At 48.5% G+C, this 14,075-nt stretch overlaps 1 protein-coding gene across 5 annotated transcripts in view; it reads right to left on the minus strand.

Annotated features, from left to right (window-relative positions):
- Nucleotides 1-14,075, minus strand: part of fbxl17 (F-box and leucine-rich repeat protein 17) — a 129,527-nt gene that overhangs the window by 65,972 nt on the left and 49,480 nt on the right. For 4 of the 5 annotated variants that reach the window (XR_008950457.1, XM_057031964.1, XM_057031963.1 and 1 more), the window contains exon 8: nt 11,513-11,643. Coding sequence is in view for 4 of the 5 variants with exons in the window: in XM_057031964.1 (XP_056887944.1) it covers nt 11,513-11,643 (131 nt within the window). In the remaining variant the exon portion in view is untranslated. Of the gene's footprint in view, nt 1-10,740; nt 11,218-11,512; nt 11,644-14,075 lie in introns of those variants that run through there. The other variant, XM_057031965.1, reaches the window with a different exon arrangement.

The following is a 14,075-nucleotide window of genomic DNA, read 5'->3' on the forward strand; positions in this document are numbered from 1 at the left end:
TGATGACAGCCAGGTGGGTGTGAGGTAGGGCTGGAAACACAAACAGGCTGAAACACACCCGCACAACCAGGAGGATGCAGGCGTACACACGCACACACACCTACACACTGATGCAAACACACAGCACCTCTCTGTTGCTTCCAAAACAAAGGTATTAATCATCATTACACGCATACACACAAGTGCAGCGCACTGGTGGGCCGGTTGGTGGGGGGGGGGGGGGTTGTTGCACCTGCGGGACTCGTCAAAGAGCCGCACTGAACCCTCGGCGCAGCCTTTACTGCTGCTGGCATGGCAACCAAGGTCAAGTGGTCTAAAGCTGTGTGTGCACGTGCGCTATGCTCCCACAACACCCGCACGTTTGGGGGGGGTGGATGGCGAAGCTCATGACGAACAGCCACGGTTAAAACTTGGACAAACAGTTCTTGATCCCGCTAAGAGATGCAGCGGCAGATCGGAGCAGCACTTCCTGTGTAGCCGTGGCTCATATTTTAGTTATGAACGGCCTTCTGTTCAACAAACTGAGGCCGTTGTAGCGACGCACATCACGATTTAATCTTTATCTAAGCGCCCGCGTTGGAATTGCCAAAGCAAGCAATCTCCTTGTGACCTCCAGTCTGATGGCCAGGGTCTCCATCCCCCCCACTCGCATTCCCATCCTCCATTCCCGGTTCTCCGTGTCAGCATAAAGCTCCCTCTGATGTGTTAATTACATGCACTGGAGACAAATTCAACCTTTTCAGTGTAATCATCCCTTTGGCTCCAATAGATTCACACACCCCGGGCTCAATCACCTGCACACACACTCTCAGCCGCCTCAGTGAAATAGCCCACTACCAGAGGTTAATCACAGAGTTAAAGGAGCTGTATCCAGGGATACGATAATCGTTCCATTCTCTCCGGTCGCTCTCACCGTCTCCTCCGAGGTCTGTAAAGGCCTTGGGTCCAGCCGAGGAGCCACCCCATCGGTGGTGATACAGCTTCACAGCGGCTGCATTTTACCTGGTTCACACACACATTTCGGAACGCCGAGAGGAGGATGGGCGGCGACCATTTCTGTGATTGAGGCAATAAAAAAAAAAAAACGGAAGCGGCCGAAAATATAATAGAAGCGAATAAGTATCACATTACCCGCTGATTTTTCTCCCACATCGTGGGGCAATTTGGAGTCTACACGTGATGGGAAAAAAGGAAAAGCGCGGGGGGGCAAGTAGGTAGAGGAAGAAACGATTGGTGCTCAGAAGAGCCTCAAGGCAGAGTTACGACTCGGCATCGAACTGACACAGTTATGGCCGCTCGCTCGCATTTCTGTTTTCTGTCCTGCTGTTTCAGACCAGTTTCATGGAAAACTAATATCTAATATAATATAATCTCTCCGCTTCAGCCAGGGCTTCGGGGTCAATTTGGCCAAATGCGAACTGAAAGATCAACACCGCTGGTAAAAGCAGCTTGGATAGAAATTTAGATTCAAATAAAAGGAAGAAAGGGGCGGAAAGGCGAGCGGGTCGAAAGGGAAAGAGCGACAAGTACCGATCGTCTCTCGTGACACGGACAAAATTAGCCTTCCGCTCGCATTACCTCACGCTAAAAGTGATTGGATTCACAGCTCGTACGCTGCGAGGCAAATGCGCGCGTTCATACATCAACATGCAACCTCTGAAAAATGCAACCAGCCGCGGAGACACACAAAGGTACACACCTCTCATCAATTAGAGCCAGTCAGCCATCGGTAAAAGCCGGCTCCCAGCTATTAGTAGAGACAGCCTGTTACAGATTGTGGCTGCATTTCTGCCTTAACTCAACCTTTGCTTTTTTATATCCTGTCTTTTTAAGTGAGGGAGGCAGAAAAATTAATAACTGGGATCATTCCAATAAAGCCATTAGCATGTGTTCATTGTTCATCTCTCCGCCTTTGCCTTTCCATGCACTTTCCTTCGTCTCCCTCCTCCCTCCCGTGATGGATGAACTTGCTTGAGAGCAGCTGTGATGCGGGCAAAGCACTTCAAATTGAAAATAAAACAGGCCTGCCACAACAAAGTCAGCCGGGGCTGTGAAAAACAACAACAGCACATCGCCGCTAAAGCCATTCTGTGCCCTAAATCTCTGGAAGTGGCCGTAATTAATCAGCTCTTCGGTGAATTTCCCATTTCCTTCCTGTAACGGCGGCTTCGGCGGCGGCTCGAAAGGATGAACAGTTTTAGCTACAGGACAAAATGAGCGTTCAGAGGGCCAAACGGGGACTGAGCAGGCGTATGTATGGGCGAGCATGGGGTGACCTTTGACCCCGTGTCGCCGGCTGAGGCTGCACAAACACCACTGGCAAATACAAACACTGATTTATTTTTTCCTTTCTTTGGACTTTAAAAATATATTACTTATATAGAGTAGATAAAAAAACCACTTATCCTAGCACTGCGCCTGTGTTGTCCAGACGGTCTGATTTGATACTTCATTTCTCCCTCTACCCCGAGGACCCTCTGTGACAGCGACAGTGCCGTAATAGCTCGGTGTGGTCTGGCTTTTAGCTGTAAATTGATGTCAGTGACATCCTTGTGAGTTTGCATTAAAGCCGTGGGAAGGACAGAAGAGCAGAAGATTAGCTGGTGAGTTGGAATGCAGAGCCAGCCGGCCGCCCGCGTGGTCCAAACGCCGTCCTAACACGCAAACCGGCGCTAACTTTCACACCTCCATTCTAATTTTGAATGGGTGCAACTGTAATGCTAACAATGGCTCCGCAGGGATCAATAAAGTATTTATTACCAGTGATGACATGTTTAAGAAGATGTCAGAGAAGCTGTTACGGTGAGGGTTCCGCTGTTCTTCTACCGCCATGATGTCTGCTTGATTAACCACCATCATACGTGCACTATTGCAGTCAAACCATGATGGTAGCTAATCATCCAACGCTTCAAAACATCTTAAACTCCAAAAGGATTCCTTGGAGAAGATGTGAGGACAGAAGGGGTGGAGCACTGCTGCATGAGAGCAGCTCGGACGCCTCCAGGAACAATTTTGAACATGCCGGCCCTACTTTTCAAAGAGTTTGTGGAGCTTAAGCTCATCCGCTGGAACCGGGAGACTAGTTTTGAGCTCCAACCAGATTAATTTGTCAAAACCTGGACAGAGTGTGATCTTTTCATTAAGAGAAGATCTGTGCCCTGACATTTACAACCCCCGTTAAAATGAAGATGTATTACATATTTCACAAGGCGGATAAAAAGCCATCCATCTCTCCGTCTCGCTCCCTCGTGAAATGTTGCACAGTTAGCGGAGTGCTAATGTAAAGCAGACCACATGAGCCTGTCCTGGGTTAATATGCTAATCAACAAATTTTGAGGACCGAGGCAGTATTCTACGAGAAGCTGTAAAAGTGTTTTGGGGGGAAATTCACTGTCGGCTTCGATTGCTGGAAGACATGCAAGGAGAATTCACCAGCTGCCGTATTTAAAGGGGGGGCGGTGACCGTTCTCAGAGTAAAAACAACAGAGGCAATAAAGAAACAAAGAATACGTCTGCAAAAAGACACCTGAACCGACAACACTGGGCAGAGAAACTGACATCCTCGAGTGTTTTATTTATTCATTTTTATCAAAGTGCCGCGATGGATCCTGCAGACGTCAGCAGGCAGCTGAAGTTCGGGATCAAGCGCTCTTAAGCCAAGTGGAATTGTGAAATGATTCTGGACAAAGGGGTCCCAGTCTTACTCCCTCTCCCTGGTTACTCCAACATGCTTCCTCCTCTATCAAACGGCGTGAGCGACGGGTGGTTTGCATGACTGCGTTCTATCAGAGATCTGTGATATCCCAGTATTACTCCTGATCTGATCGATGCCTTAAGTCCCATTAGTAACTTTATACTCATTCATGCTCATTAGCTCACGGTGCCCTGTATGGATGTTTCAGGGTAAATTTGAGATTAAGCAAATCCAGGCTAGAGGAGACATGAATGAAGGTGGCATTGTGTCCTTCCTCCTGCTGTCCCAGATCCTGGAAGAGGACAGACCGCTGCCAACAAGGGAAGGGATCGGGGCTCCGCTTTGCCTGGTTCTCCCTCCTGTAACAACAACAACAACATTTTCCTGGGGAAAATGTTGCCTCGGCAGTGTAATTACAATATTGCTCTCATCGCAGCGAACTTTTCCCTGGACATGAATCCAGCGGCTGAACTGGAGTAGCTGCGATTACGATGCACGTCTACAGGAGCTGGAATGCTGGAACTGCTCTCCCTATTTGGCCAAGTTATGCCCGGAGAAACAAAAACCTGATACTGCAAGGTCACGGCCTCTGGGCTGGGGTGAATTTTTCCAGCCTCTCTGGTGTCCAATCCTTCGACTGTCTCCCACTGGGGTAAAGATAGGATTCTGAATCAGCTGCCAATAGATTTCCCACCTGAGTTAAACCATTTACTGAAGAGTCAAAGCCATTGAGCGGAGCCGCGATGTCGTACTCATCAACATGTTTTTAGCGGCCGAGCTCAGGAGACTTCTTTAAACAGAGTCTGCTGTCTGGGGGGGGTTGGACACCTGAAAAGAGGGACAGTTGAATAATCGCAGCTTTGGGGGGAACAGAAGGAATGAGCAGAAGAAGAAAAGAGGAGAGGGGGGATTAGAGGTCAATGAGTGAAGACGAGGAGGAAAAATGAGTTAAAAAAATAACAAAGAGGGGTCCAGGATGAATGTAAAAGCCTGATATCAGCCTGGCGGGCGGCGGCGTGAGCTGAATAGACATGAAGCCGGCCACCATTTCCCAGCGCAGCGGCTGAGGTGGTAACAGCAGCAGAGGAACACTGGGAAGTCCAAACTCTGTTCTGTTCTGGCCCAATGGAGCAGCCCGCTGCATGTCTGAGACGAGGACTGTGGATCTGCCCCCGGAACACCTGAAACTGCGCCTGCACCAGATCCGCCCACCTGCCGGGGCGCTGGCGTCAGGCGTCAGGCATCAGGCATCAGGAGAGCTCCTGCTCATGGCTGCAGCAGGAAATCACATCCCTCAGACCTTCCTGGCCGGAGTTTATCTATCACTCTGCCGCAGCGGAACATTCCGTCCCAGGTCCAGGAGTTACCGGCTCGATCAAACAGGTCGCACCATAAATCACAGCTCGGCCGTGTAAACAAGCGGTGAGTGGACGCCCGCGTCCGTCTGCTTGGCCGGAGGGATCGTGCGTCGTACATAAACCTTAAATAAACAAAGTGGTTCGGCGCAGTTCCTGCAGGAAATTCTTGGATTCGGACTTCCATTGCTGATCTCATGTTGGCCGTTGGTGACTGTTCCTCTCCCGGAATCGGATTTTTCATAGGTTGGTGGGCGGTTGGTTGGTTCACGTCACGCCGGAGGTTTAAACGGAGTTACGCGCCGGGTTGGGACTTCCAACAGGACAACGATGTAAAAGTTTGCGCAGCAACAGTTCAGCTTCCCCGGCCTGCTGTTGGATTTCTAACCACAGCGAGACGCAAGCTAACAGCCGGCATGTGCGGGCTTTCCGGAGGCTGCACAAGTTCATGCATACCAAATCAAAGCCGGGGAATAACAATCAGCTAACTATTGGTCCTCGGGAGCCTAATGCAAAACAGGTGAGCAACAATAGCAGTTAAACAGCTCCAATTTAGTTTGTTATTCAAGTCCCACAACACAGCGCGGTTTGAAATAGCAATTTGAAATAGTCACCCACCAAGCGAAAATGTTTATCCCCAGAGAGTAATGCACACACGCACCCTCCTGCCATCCATTTAGCGTGCTGCAAATGCTACTTTTTTGTTCTCATTTCTTTTATCCTCCGTGGTTTAAAAAAGGGCCCTCCTCCGTTTCACCTGTGCTCAAAAGCGCCGCTAATGCCCTCAGGCTGGACGTGATTCACAGCAATTGCGCAAAAATGCCCACGTCTGTGGCTCCCCGAACGGAACACGATTCCACGGCGCAATTACTTCCCTCAATAGTGGCAGCTAATTACGGGAGGTGTCAGACAAACAGGTAGGAGAGCAGAGACGGGGGGGGGGGGGGGGGGCGGGCTTTTGACACAATGGCCGAGGTGCAAGCCCCGCCACTCGGGACGGAGCGGTTCAATGGCAGGCAGTAAATTCATTTAGGCTGGCTTCATTAAACCCTGTTCTCTGGGTCCTGCATCATGCTCTCCCCCTCGCTCTCATTTGTAGAGCAGCGGATGTGCTGTGGGTAAGAAGCAGGCGATCACACAAATGAGTATGACGCCGGGGGAGCGGAAGAAAGCTGGAGGAGGAGGAGGAGGAGGGGGAAAGAATGGAGGAGCAACGCGGTGGAGGAGAATTTGAAGAAATCAACAATAGGAGCATAAGAGGAATGAAAAGAGGGAAGTGAATGGTATCAGGAAGGCCAGACAACAGAGTCATATAAGAGGAATGTAAAAATACTGGTCGGGGATGAGAACGTGACATGTGCTCATTTGATTAGAAAGAAATGACGCATAAAAGGGCGTGAGAGGATCATTCTGAATGGGGTTTTTGTAGCCCTCATCTGACGCCATCTTCTAAAGCCACGCAGAAGAGAAGAAAACAGAGAAATTGCAGCTTTGGTCCTCAAACACCGGCCAAATGGCAGAACTCCAGCACGGCGGAACAAGGGCAGCCGAGCCCCGTGGTCTTTTTACCATTTAGATTATACTGGGAACTTTCTGACCTCACAGTACGGATAACCATCATAAGCCACACTCCCCTCTGCGTACCACCTGTACGCCCAACACATTCCCAAACACAGACCTCAACTTCTGCTCAGAAATCCTTCCAACAAAAGTGCTTGAAACTGAAAGAGAAACCATCTTGATAAGTGATGTGGTTGCACGGAATAACAGGCTTTATAACAGGTTCTTTATTAGAACTGAATGGATCGGAGGGAAATCAAAGAGTTCTGACTTGTGTCCTCATCCTCTGCGCACCTCTCGGCGGGGCGCTTTCTTAGAACCTTTCTAATTAAACCATCTGCTCTTTTTATTAGCAACTTAAACCACTTCTGCATCTAATCCACGCTGCTAGTTGCAGGGACTAGCACAACTAGCGCGCTATCCAAGTCTCTGTTTGGGGAGGGAACCAACGAGGTCTGACAGCAGTTACATTTATCCAGTGTGCAGAACTTCCCCCTGCTTTCCTCTGTGTGGTTTCAGAACTGTTCCTCCTTCTCTTGTACTTCCTGGCGCTGGGGACTGGGGCTGCCATTACTCATAATTAATAACCGCCGCCGCGTGTTTCTGACAGCACATCTACCCAGACTGATAAAGGCACGTGTCTATGAGCGAGGCTGGGAAGGCTGGGTGGGGGGGGGGGGGGGGTTGGAGGAAGGTGGCAGGAAGAGATGCGCCTCAGGTGGAGGAGAAAGGCAGAAACAGTCTGGAGCATGCAAACAGGTGCATCCACCATGGCTAATTACTCCGACTCCAGCCGCTCTTTGCTGTTTTCCCTGCGCCGTTTCTGAACATGGTGTCAGACAACAGGGCAAACACTCGCCCTCCCCGTGTGTGCACTCACTAAACAGGCTTCTAATCTGTGCTGACAGCCAGGCTGCTCCAGCAAGGTGGCCCCCAGTAAATAAAGAGGGCTCCTGTTCTGCTTTTTGGAAACTGCACGGGCCCAGAGCGAGGTCAGATTCTCAGGAAGCGCCGCTCGGACCATAACGCCCCGCGCCACGCGTGTGCAAACTCAGAGGGAAGGGGAAGCCCCGCCCACCTCAGCAGCTCCACTCAAATCCGAACAGACAGATGCTCCAGTAACGAGACAAGAACAAATATCTGTCGGTCACCGGTTTCGGGCTCCACTGACATTTTCCATGACATTTAGAAGCTATCCAAGGATATCCAAACAAAACGGGGGCTCGGTTGGCGAGGAGGTGTAAAAAATAGCTTGAGGAATCCATGAATGGGGAGGTTATTTAAAGATTTAAAGAGATTGCTTTTAGGGATTTCTCACAATGTCCTGCTGAGACAGTAATTTCCACTTACGTCAAACTGTGAGTTAAAAAAAAATCCTTTTACTCGCTGCCAAATAAAACTCTAACAACCCGAAGGTGCGGATGACATTTTTTACACTCAGGTTCAGGTAGAGAACCAGCCACAAATAACCCCCCCCCCCACCACCACCACCACCACCAAAAAGGATTCTGGAGGGAAAAAAACCCGAAAAGCAGGGGTTGAAGGTTGTTACTGGATTAAATCCGTGCTCGGCTCCAGCACAGGGCTCTGCTGCAGCCTCAGATTGGGTCTATCAGGTGGCGATTGGCCGTTCCCAAGTTGTGTTTCTAATCTCATTCAAATAGTTTCCGTTTACTGTGAGCCTAAAACCCAGAGAGGCCCCGGCCACGCTTCGTCCTGCCAGAGCTCTGTGAGAAAGCAGGACAAAAAAAGGCCCTTGGAACTGTGATTAGTAGTGTTCATAAGTGATGGAGAAAGGCAGAAAATCAATGCTTGAAGGGAAAGAAAAACAAAAGAACAGAAAATAATGAAAACTGACTGAGAGAGAGAGAGTCGGGAAAATGTTCAAATTCAACCAATGTGAGTCTCATTAAAGTTGTGACTCATTTACTCCACATCTGCTTCCCACTGAGACCACAGGCGGGCTGACCAGGAGAGGAGGAGAGACGGGAGTGTTGATCAAAGCTGCTGCTGCTCACACACGTCTGCCCCACGCAGCTCAGACTGCTGCTGCGCTGGTGGTGGAGCATCCATCCACCATCCATCCATCCATCCACCATCCATCATCCATCCATCCATCCATCCACCATCCATCATCCACCATCCATCCACCATCCATCCTCCATCCATCATTCATCCATCCATCATTCATCCATCCATCCATCCATCCATCCATCATCCATCCACCATCCATCCATCCATCATCCATCCATCATCCATCCATCATTCATCCATCCATCCATCATCCATCCATCCATCCATCCATTATCCATCCATCATCCATCATTCATCCATCCATCATCCATCCATCCACCATTCATTCATCCATCCATCCACCATCCATCCATCATTCATCCATCCATCATCCATCCATCCATCCATCATCCATCCATCCATCCTCCATCCATCCATCCTCCATCCATCCATCCATCCATCCACCATCCATCCATCCATCCATCCATCCATCCATCCTCTGCTGACCACCACATTAAATTCTCGCCAGGGCCATTTAGAGTTTCTAAACAGCCGGATGTGCATCATTTTGGAGACACAGCCTGGGACTGACCCCCCCCCCTTCTTCTGCAGATCGAGTCTTCACACAAACAGAAATTAGGCTAATTATCCAAAATAAAACCAATCTGTCCTCAAGGCTAAATAAAAAATACTCGCCAGTGGTTTCCAGCAGGCATTAAAAACAAAAAGAATGAGAACCGCAGCCCGCCCTCGACAGAGAAGCAAATCGTTGGAGTTTGGCAGCGTTGCCAGCTTGGTGAGCGCTGCCATTTTCTCTGCCATTCCACTTTGATCGTCACTCGCTCTCCATTTTCAAGTACTGTGACATTTGGGAAAACACAATCCCACTTTGGTCTCCCATCGTCGCTGAGAGGAGGATACAAGGAAATAATAGGACAGACGCTGGCCCCCTGCAGCAAATCACCCCCCCCCCCCCCACCAGAAATGACACTGACCAAAAAATTGGTGTCCCACTGTCACAATCTGTCCATCGGACCGCGACGATGGGAAGTCCGTATTTGCTCGTCATTTTCCGTTTCCTTACAGCGAGCTGCCATTTGCGGCTATTATCGAGGAAGATGAGGGTAGCCAGAAGACATGACTTCTTTTTTAAGATAAGGGAGAAGAAAGTGCGAGGGAAAGAGAAGGAGGGAGTAAAATGTGTTGCCCCCCGCCGAGCGCCCTCCCTCCTATGGTCCCTTGTCAGCGGACAAATTGATCCTGGAAATAAGGGGTCATTTCCTCCGCCTGCTCGCCACCAGTTCAAAAGACACCCAAAAGAGCCTCCGAGGGCGAGCGCGAGTGAGGGTCGCGCATGTCTGCGTCGATGTTAATGACCTTTGACTCGGAACTTAGACTCAACCCAAAAATCTGTCCGTCTCTGTGGACACTACACATGATAAAAGACCTCAAACGCCTCAGCGACAGACTGTAGGGGAACCTGGACAAGGTTTGTGTCACATGGGGGGGTCAGCAGGTGGACAAAGCAGGAGCGTAGCAGCTTCATGTCAGCCTCCTTCTGCACAACGTCCAGTCTCCCGCACACTTCTATGACCTTTTCACAACATGCAGCCATTTACATCACACACACTCGCGGCCACCAACACATAGTCTGGGACCAAATAAGAAAAACACACAGAGCCACACACCCTGAGCCCCTGAACCAGAACAGTTCATATAGATTACAGAATCAATGCAGCCTTGAATCAACTGTGTGGGTGAGTGAGTGAGTGTGTGTGTGTGTGTGTGTGTGTGTGTGTGTGTGTGTGTGTCTTTTAGACTGTATGACTGAGATTAAGCGAAGCAGCTGATAACACGGTGTGCTCCTCTGAGGGGTTTCTCCAACCTCCATCATCGTATGATTGAAAGTAGGCGGGGAAGATATTACCGCCACCTTCCCACGTGTCTGCCGTCGCCTCGGCAGTGAAAAAATCATTTCACACATGCCTAGCTACAGATGCTTTGGTTGTTATATATATATATATCCTATATTGAGCTAAGTGTCGCCACTCCTAAGCTGGCGAGGAGGTAGACGGCGGCAAATCAATATTTTGATGGCGTAAATAAAAATATGGTCACTGTTGTTTTGCTGTTGTTGAGCATGTTGCCTGTTGAATGTCCACTTGTAGCTTTAAAGAAAGAAATGAATTGATTATTTGTAAAACATCAAACTTAGTTGTTGAGGTATTAGCTTTCCTGGACTGTTTCATGTTTAATTACAGCTGCACGCAGACACCTTCGGAGATATAAACTGAGGATCGGAATCCACAATTACCTCATTTCAGGGAATCATTCCTGCCTCTGACTCTTTTCCTAATTTGGTCATTTATTTCATAGTCTGCAACTTTTCCCCATTTGGAGTGAGAACCACATAATCGGGCTTCCTCTGAAGGATAACTGTGATGTTAGTAATTATGCTTTTGTGCTCATAACTGAGAACAAAAGATTCCGGATATGTCACTAAATGTCCCACAGTACTTTGTCGCAGAGACAATAGTCTTTGATGTAGAGTTGCTGTGAGAACACTCTCTGATTGAGCGGAACCGCTTCAGACATCTGGCAAAAAGAAGGAGAGGGCAACCGCTCTTTAGTGAACATTATTGGGCAAATAAAGGTCTTTCAAGTGTCTTCACATCCGGAACCTTCTAGCAAAATGACAGGAAAGTGTTGCTTTGCACGCTCATTGATTAATTACTCAGTTACGTGAGCAAAATGCTGTTATTTGAGGTTGAAGAAACTTCTTTCATTATTTGAAGTGCAGCTGTCCCACATGCAGATGAGCACAGTTCGGCTCGTGGCGATGTGGGATAGACGACCCCCCCCCCCCCCCCCCCGCCCCATTTCGGCGTACCTGTCGTCGATGCTCCAGTTGAGGCAGAGGTTGAGGGAGCTCAGGTTGCGGCACTTCCTCACCACCTCCATCACCGTCTCGTTGTTGAGCTCGGAAATGTGTCGCAGGTCCAGGACGTTCAGGTTCCGGAGCTGCAACGGGAGAAAAACAACACACAAGCGTTAAATGACAACTGACCGTCCGACACCTTCGGCAGCTTCAGGTCTTCATGGGTCTGAACTGGTTTCATTTGATTATTATTTTGAACTAGTGGAGTAGGTGAAGAGTGAAGCTCTTCTCTCTAGTCCAGGTCAACCTCAGAGACATTTGACAGGGTTTTGTCTCCCATCCAGGATAGTGTAGATGCTTCCTGTCGGCTTTAAGAGCACGTTTAATGCTGCAAGCGTAATTTAATTTCAGTCTAACTGCGACAGTATTGTACTGCGACACATTCCTCCATTCATGACAGGAGCTAGCTGTAGATGTGAGACTTGGTGAAGGAGGATGATACGAGAGAAGTATTTGGCTCAAATGTGTGCAGTGTGAACATGCCTGCTGGATTACATGGAAGGTTTAGGGAAATATCCCTGTGGAATATGGAAATAAACCTCTTTATTCAAAGGACCTTGTCACAGCACAAATCCAGAGTCAATGCTAAAAAGACTGATAAAAGACGAATGGCGTGCTGCTTCTGTTTATCATTCTGTGCCTGCGTGCCTGGCGTGAAGGGTTATGAGCCAATATGAGCATTCACTACTCTCCTCCCTTTTATCTCTCCCAGTTTCAATAATCCCACTTTCCGATCTGAATGCCTCGTAAAAGGGGGTTTAGATTAATCCTCCAGTCGGAATCGCACGCTTCCCCAGACAGTCTGCACTCGACCGGGCTTTTTTCAAGTCCGCCCAGGTGCATTTTCTTTGATAGATGCTGAAAACTGTGCTGTTTGAGGCACAGGTGCACCGAAACGTGCACACACTCGTCCCCACCAGGGATGAAAAATGCTACCGGTGGGATATCAAGGGCTCGGCGTCGGGGAGGCAGAGAGGTAAATGTCACAGCCGAGGCTAAAGAGAAAATAAGCTTAAACTTTGACGGTAAAAGCGCTGGGCGCCGTTGTCGCCTCCATAGGCGTGACATATACCTACCAGCGTGACCAAACGGGGTGGGGTGGATTAGGACGGAGCATGCTGCGTGAAGTAAACATAGATGTAAATACCCTGTCCTCGCCTACTGAGAGCCAGGAACACACGCCGACTCCAGACAAACAAAGTCGACGTGTGACGCCGCAGCACGCTGGAAGTAATAAGAAAGCTTTTTACTCCCATCTGCCTCCCTGTTTCCCTCTCTGCTCGGAGGCCCCATGGTTCCCCCTCCTGTGCCCGCTCCTCCAGAAAAAAATGGATGCACACCTCTTCTGATAAAAAAAAAAAAAAAAAAACCCTGCTTGGACATGAAATAAACATGAAAACCATTTTGTTGGTGTCATATCAGCACTTAAGCTGTGAAGATCTGCTTTGATATACTGATGAAATAAACATTTAGCATCTTGTGTGAGCAGGGATGGTTCTTGAATGCAGCAGTGATCTTCAGGGACCACTAAACCGACATCGCAAACAAAGGCATGTGGTGAGAGTGAGAAACCCTCAGCACTGTGCGCATTATTATAGTCTTCTGCACGACGTAGCAGATGCACACGCGCACGCACACACACACACACACACACACACACACACACACACACGAACTGCAGAAGCTGTCAGGTACTTGTGTGGCCAGTGTTGGATCGAAGACCTAAATTATTCATGTGGTTGCACTGAGGCGCGCGTGTGTCTGTGTGTGCATGTGTCCAAGTGTGTGTTTGAAAACACAGCGGCTGGCAAAAAAATAAAAAAATAAAAAAATCAATGTAAGTCTCGAATATTGCTAAATTCATACTAACGTTTATTGTATAATCAGTCAAATAAATTCTATCAATAGGTCGCTTTCTTTCTCTCTCTGAATGACAAACACACACACACTCACACTTGCATTCAGTATATATGTTAACCCTGGAGAAAGTTTGAAACCTGACATCAAAAGCCGTATTTGTTGTAAAGATCTTCAAAACTGCTTACTGTACATCTGCTCTATTGAATTTCTACTCCAGCCAATCGCAACGCTCTCATTGATGCACATAACCAATGAGAAATCAGGCCAATAGGGGTGGGTTCTGATTGGCTAGGAGTGTAGCTAGGATGAATAAAAATTTAAAACATTAGCACGAGAGGAAAGAGGCAGAGTCCCTGCTCATTCCCGAGTTTACCAGACATCTGCTAAAGGGAAAAATAGCTTTGAAATCCCTGGAACAGTCACACAAAGAACCCCGCTCCCTCGGGGTCGCCCCTCCAAGGCCACTAACCACTGGTCATTTCTTATAGTTGGAAAATAATGATAATTTTTGTAGTGTGTTAGAATCAATACTTTGTGCATGGTGGGGGGAAATGATGAAAGATGCCATAAGAAGAAAAAATAAATAGAGAGAAAGGAAGAGAAGAGAAACAGGACAATAAGCAGGGGGCTCGTTTTCCTCTGTAACCAGGCAGAT

Source organism: Takifugu flavidus, chromosome 5 (assembly GCF_003711565.1).
Source record: "Takifugu flavidus isolate HTHZ2018 chromosome 5, ASM371156v2, whole genome shotgun sequence".
Classification (NCBI taxonomy): Eukaryota; Metazoa; Chordata; class Actinopteri; order Tetraodontiformes; family Tetraodontidae; genus Takifugu; species Takifugu flavidus.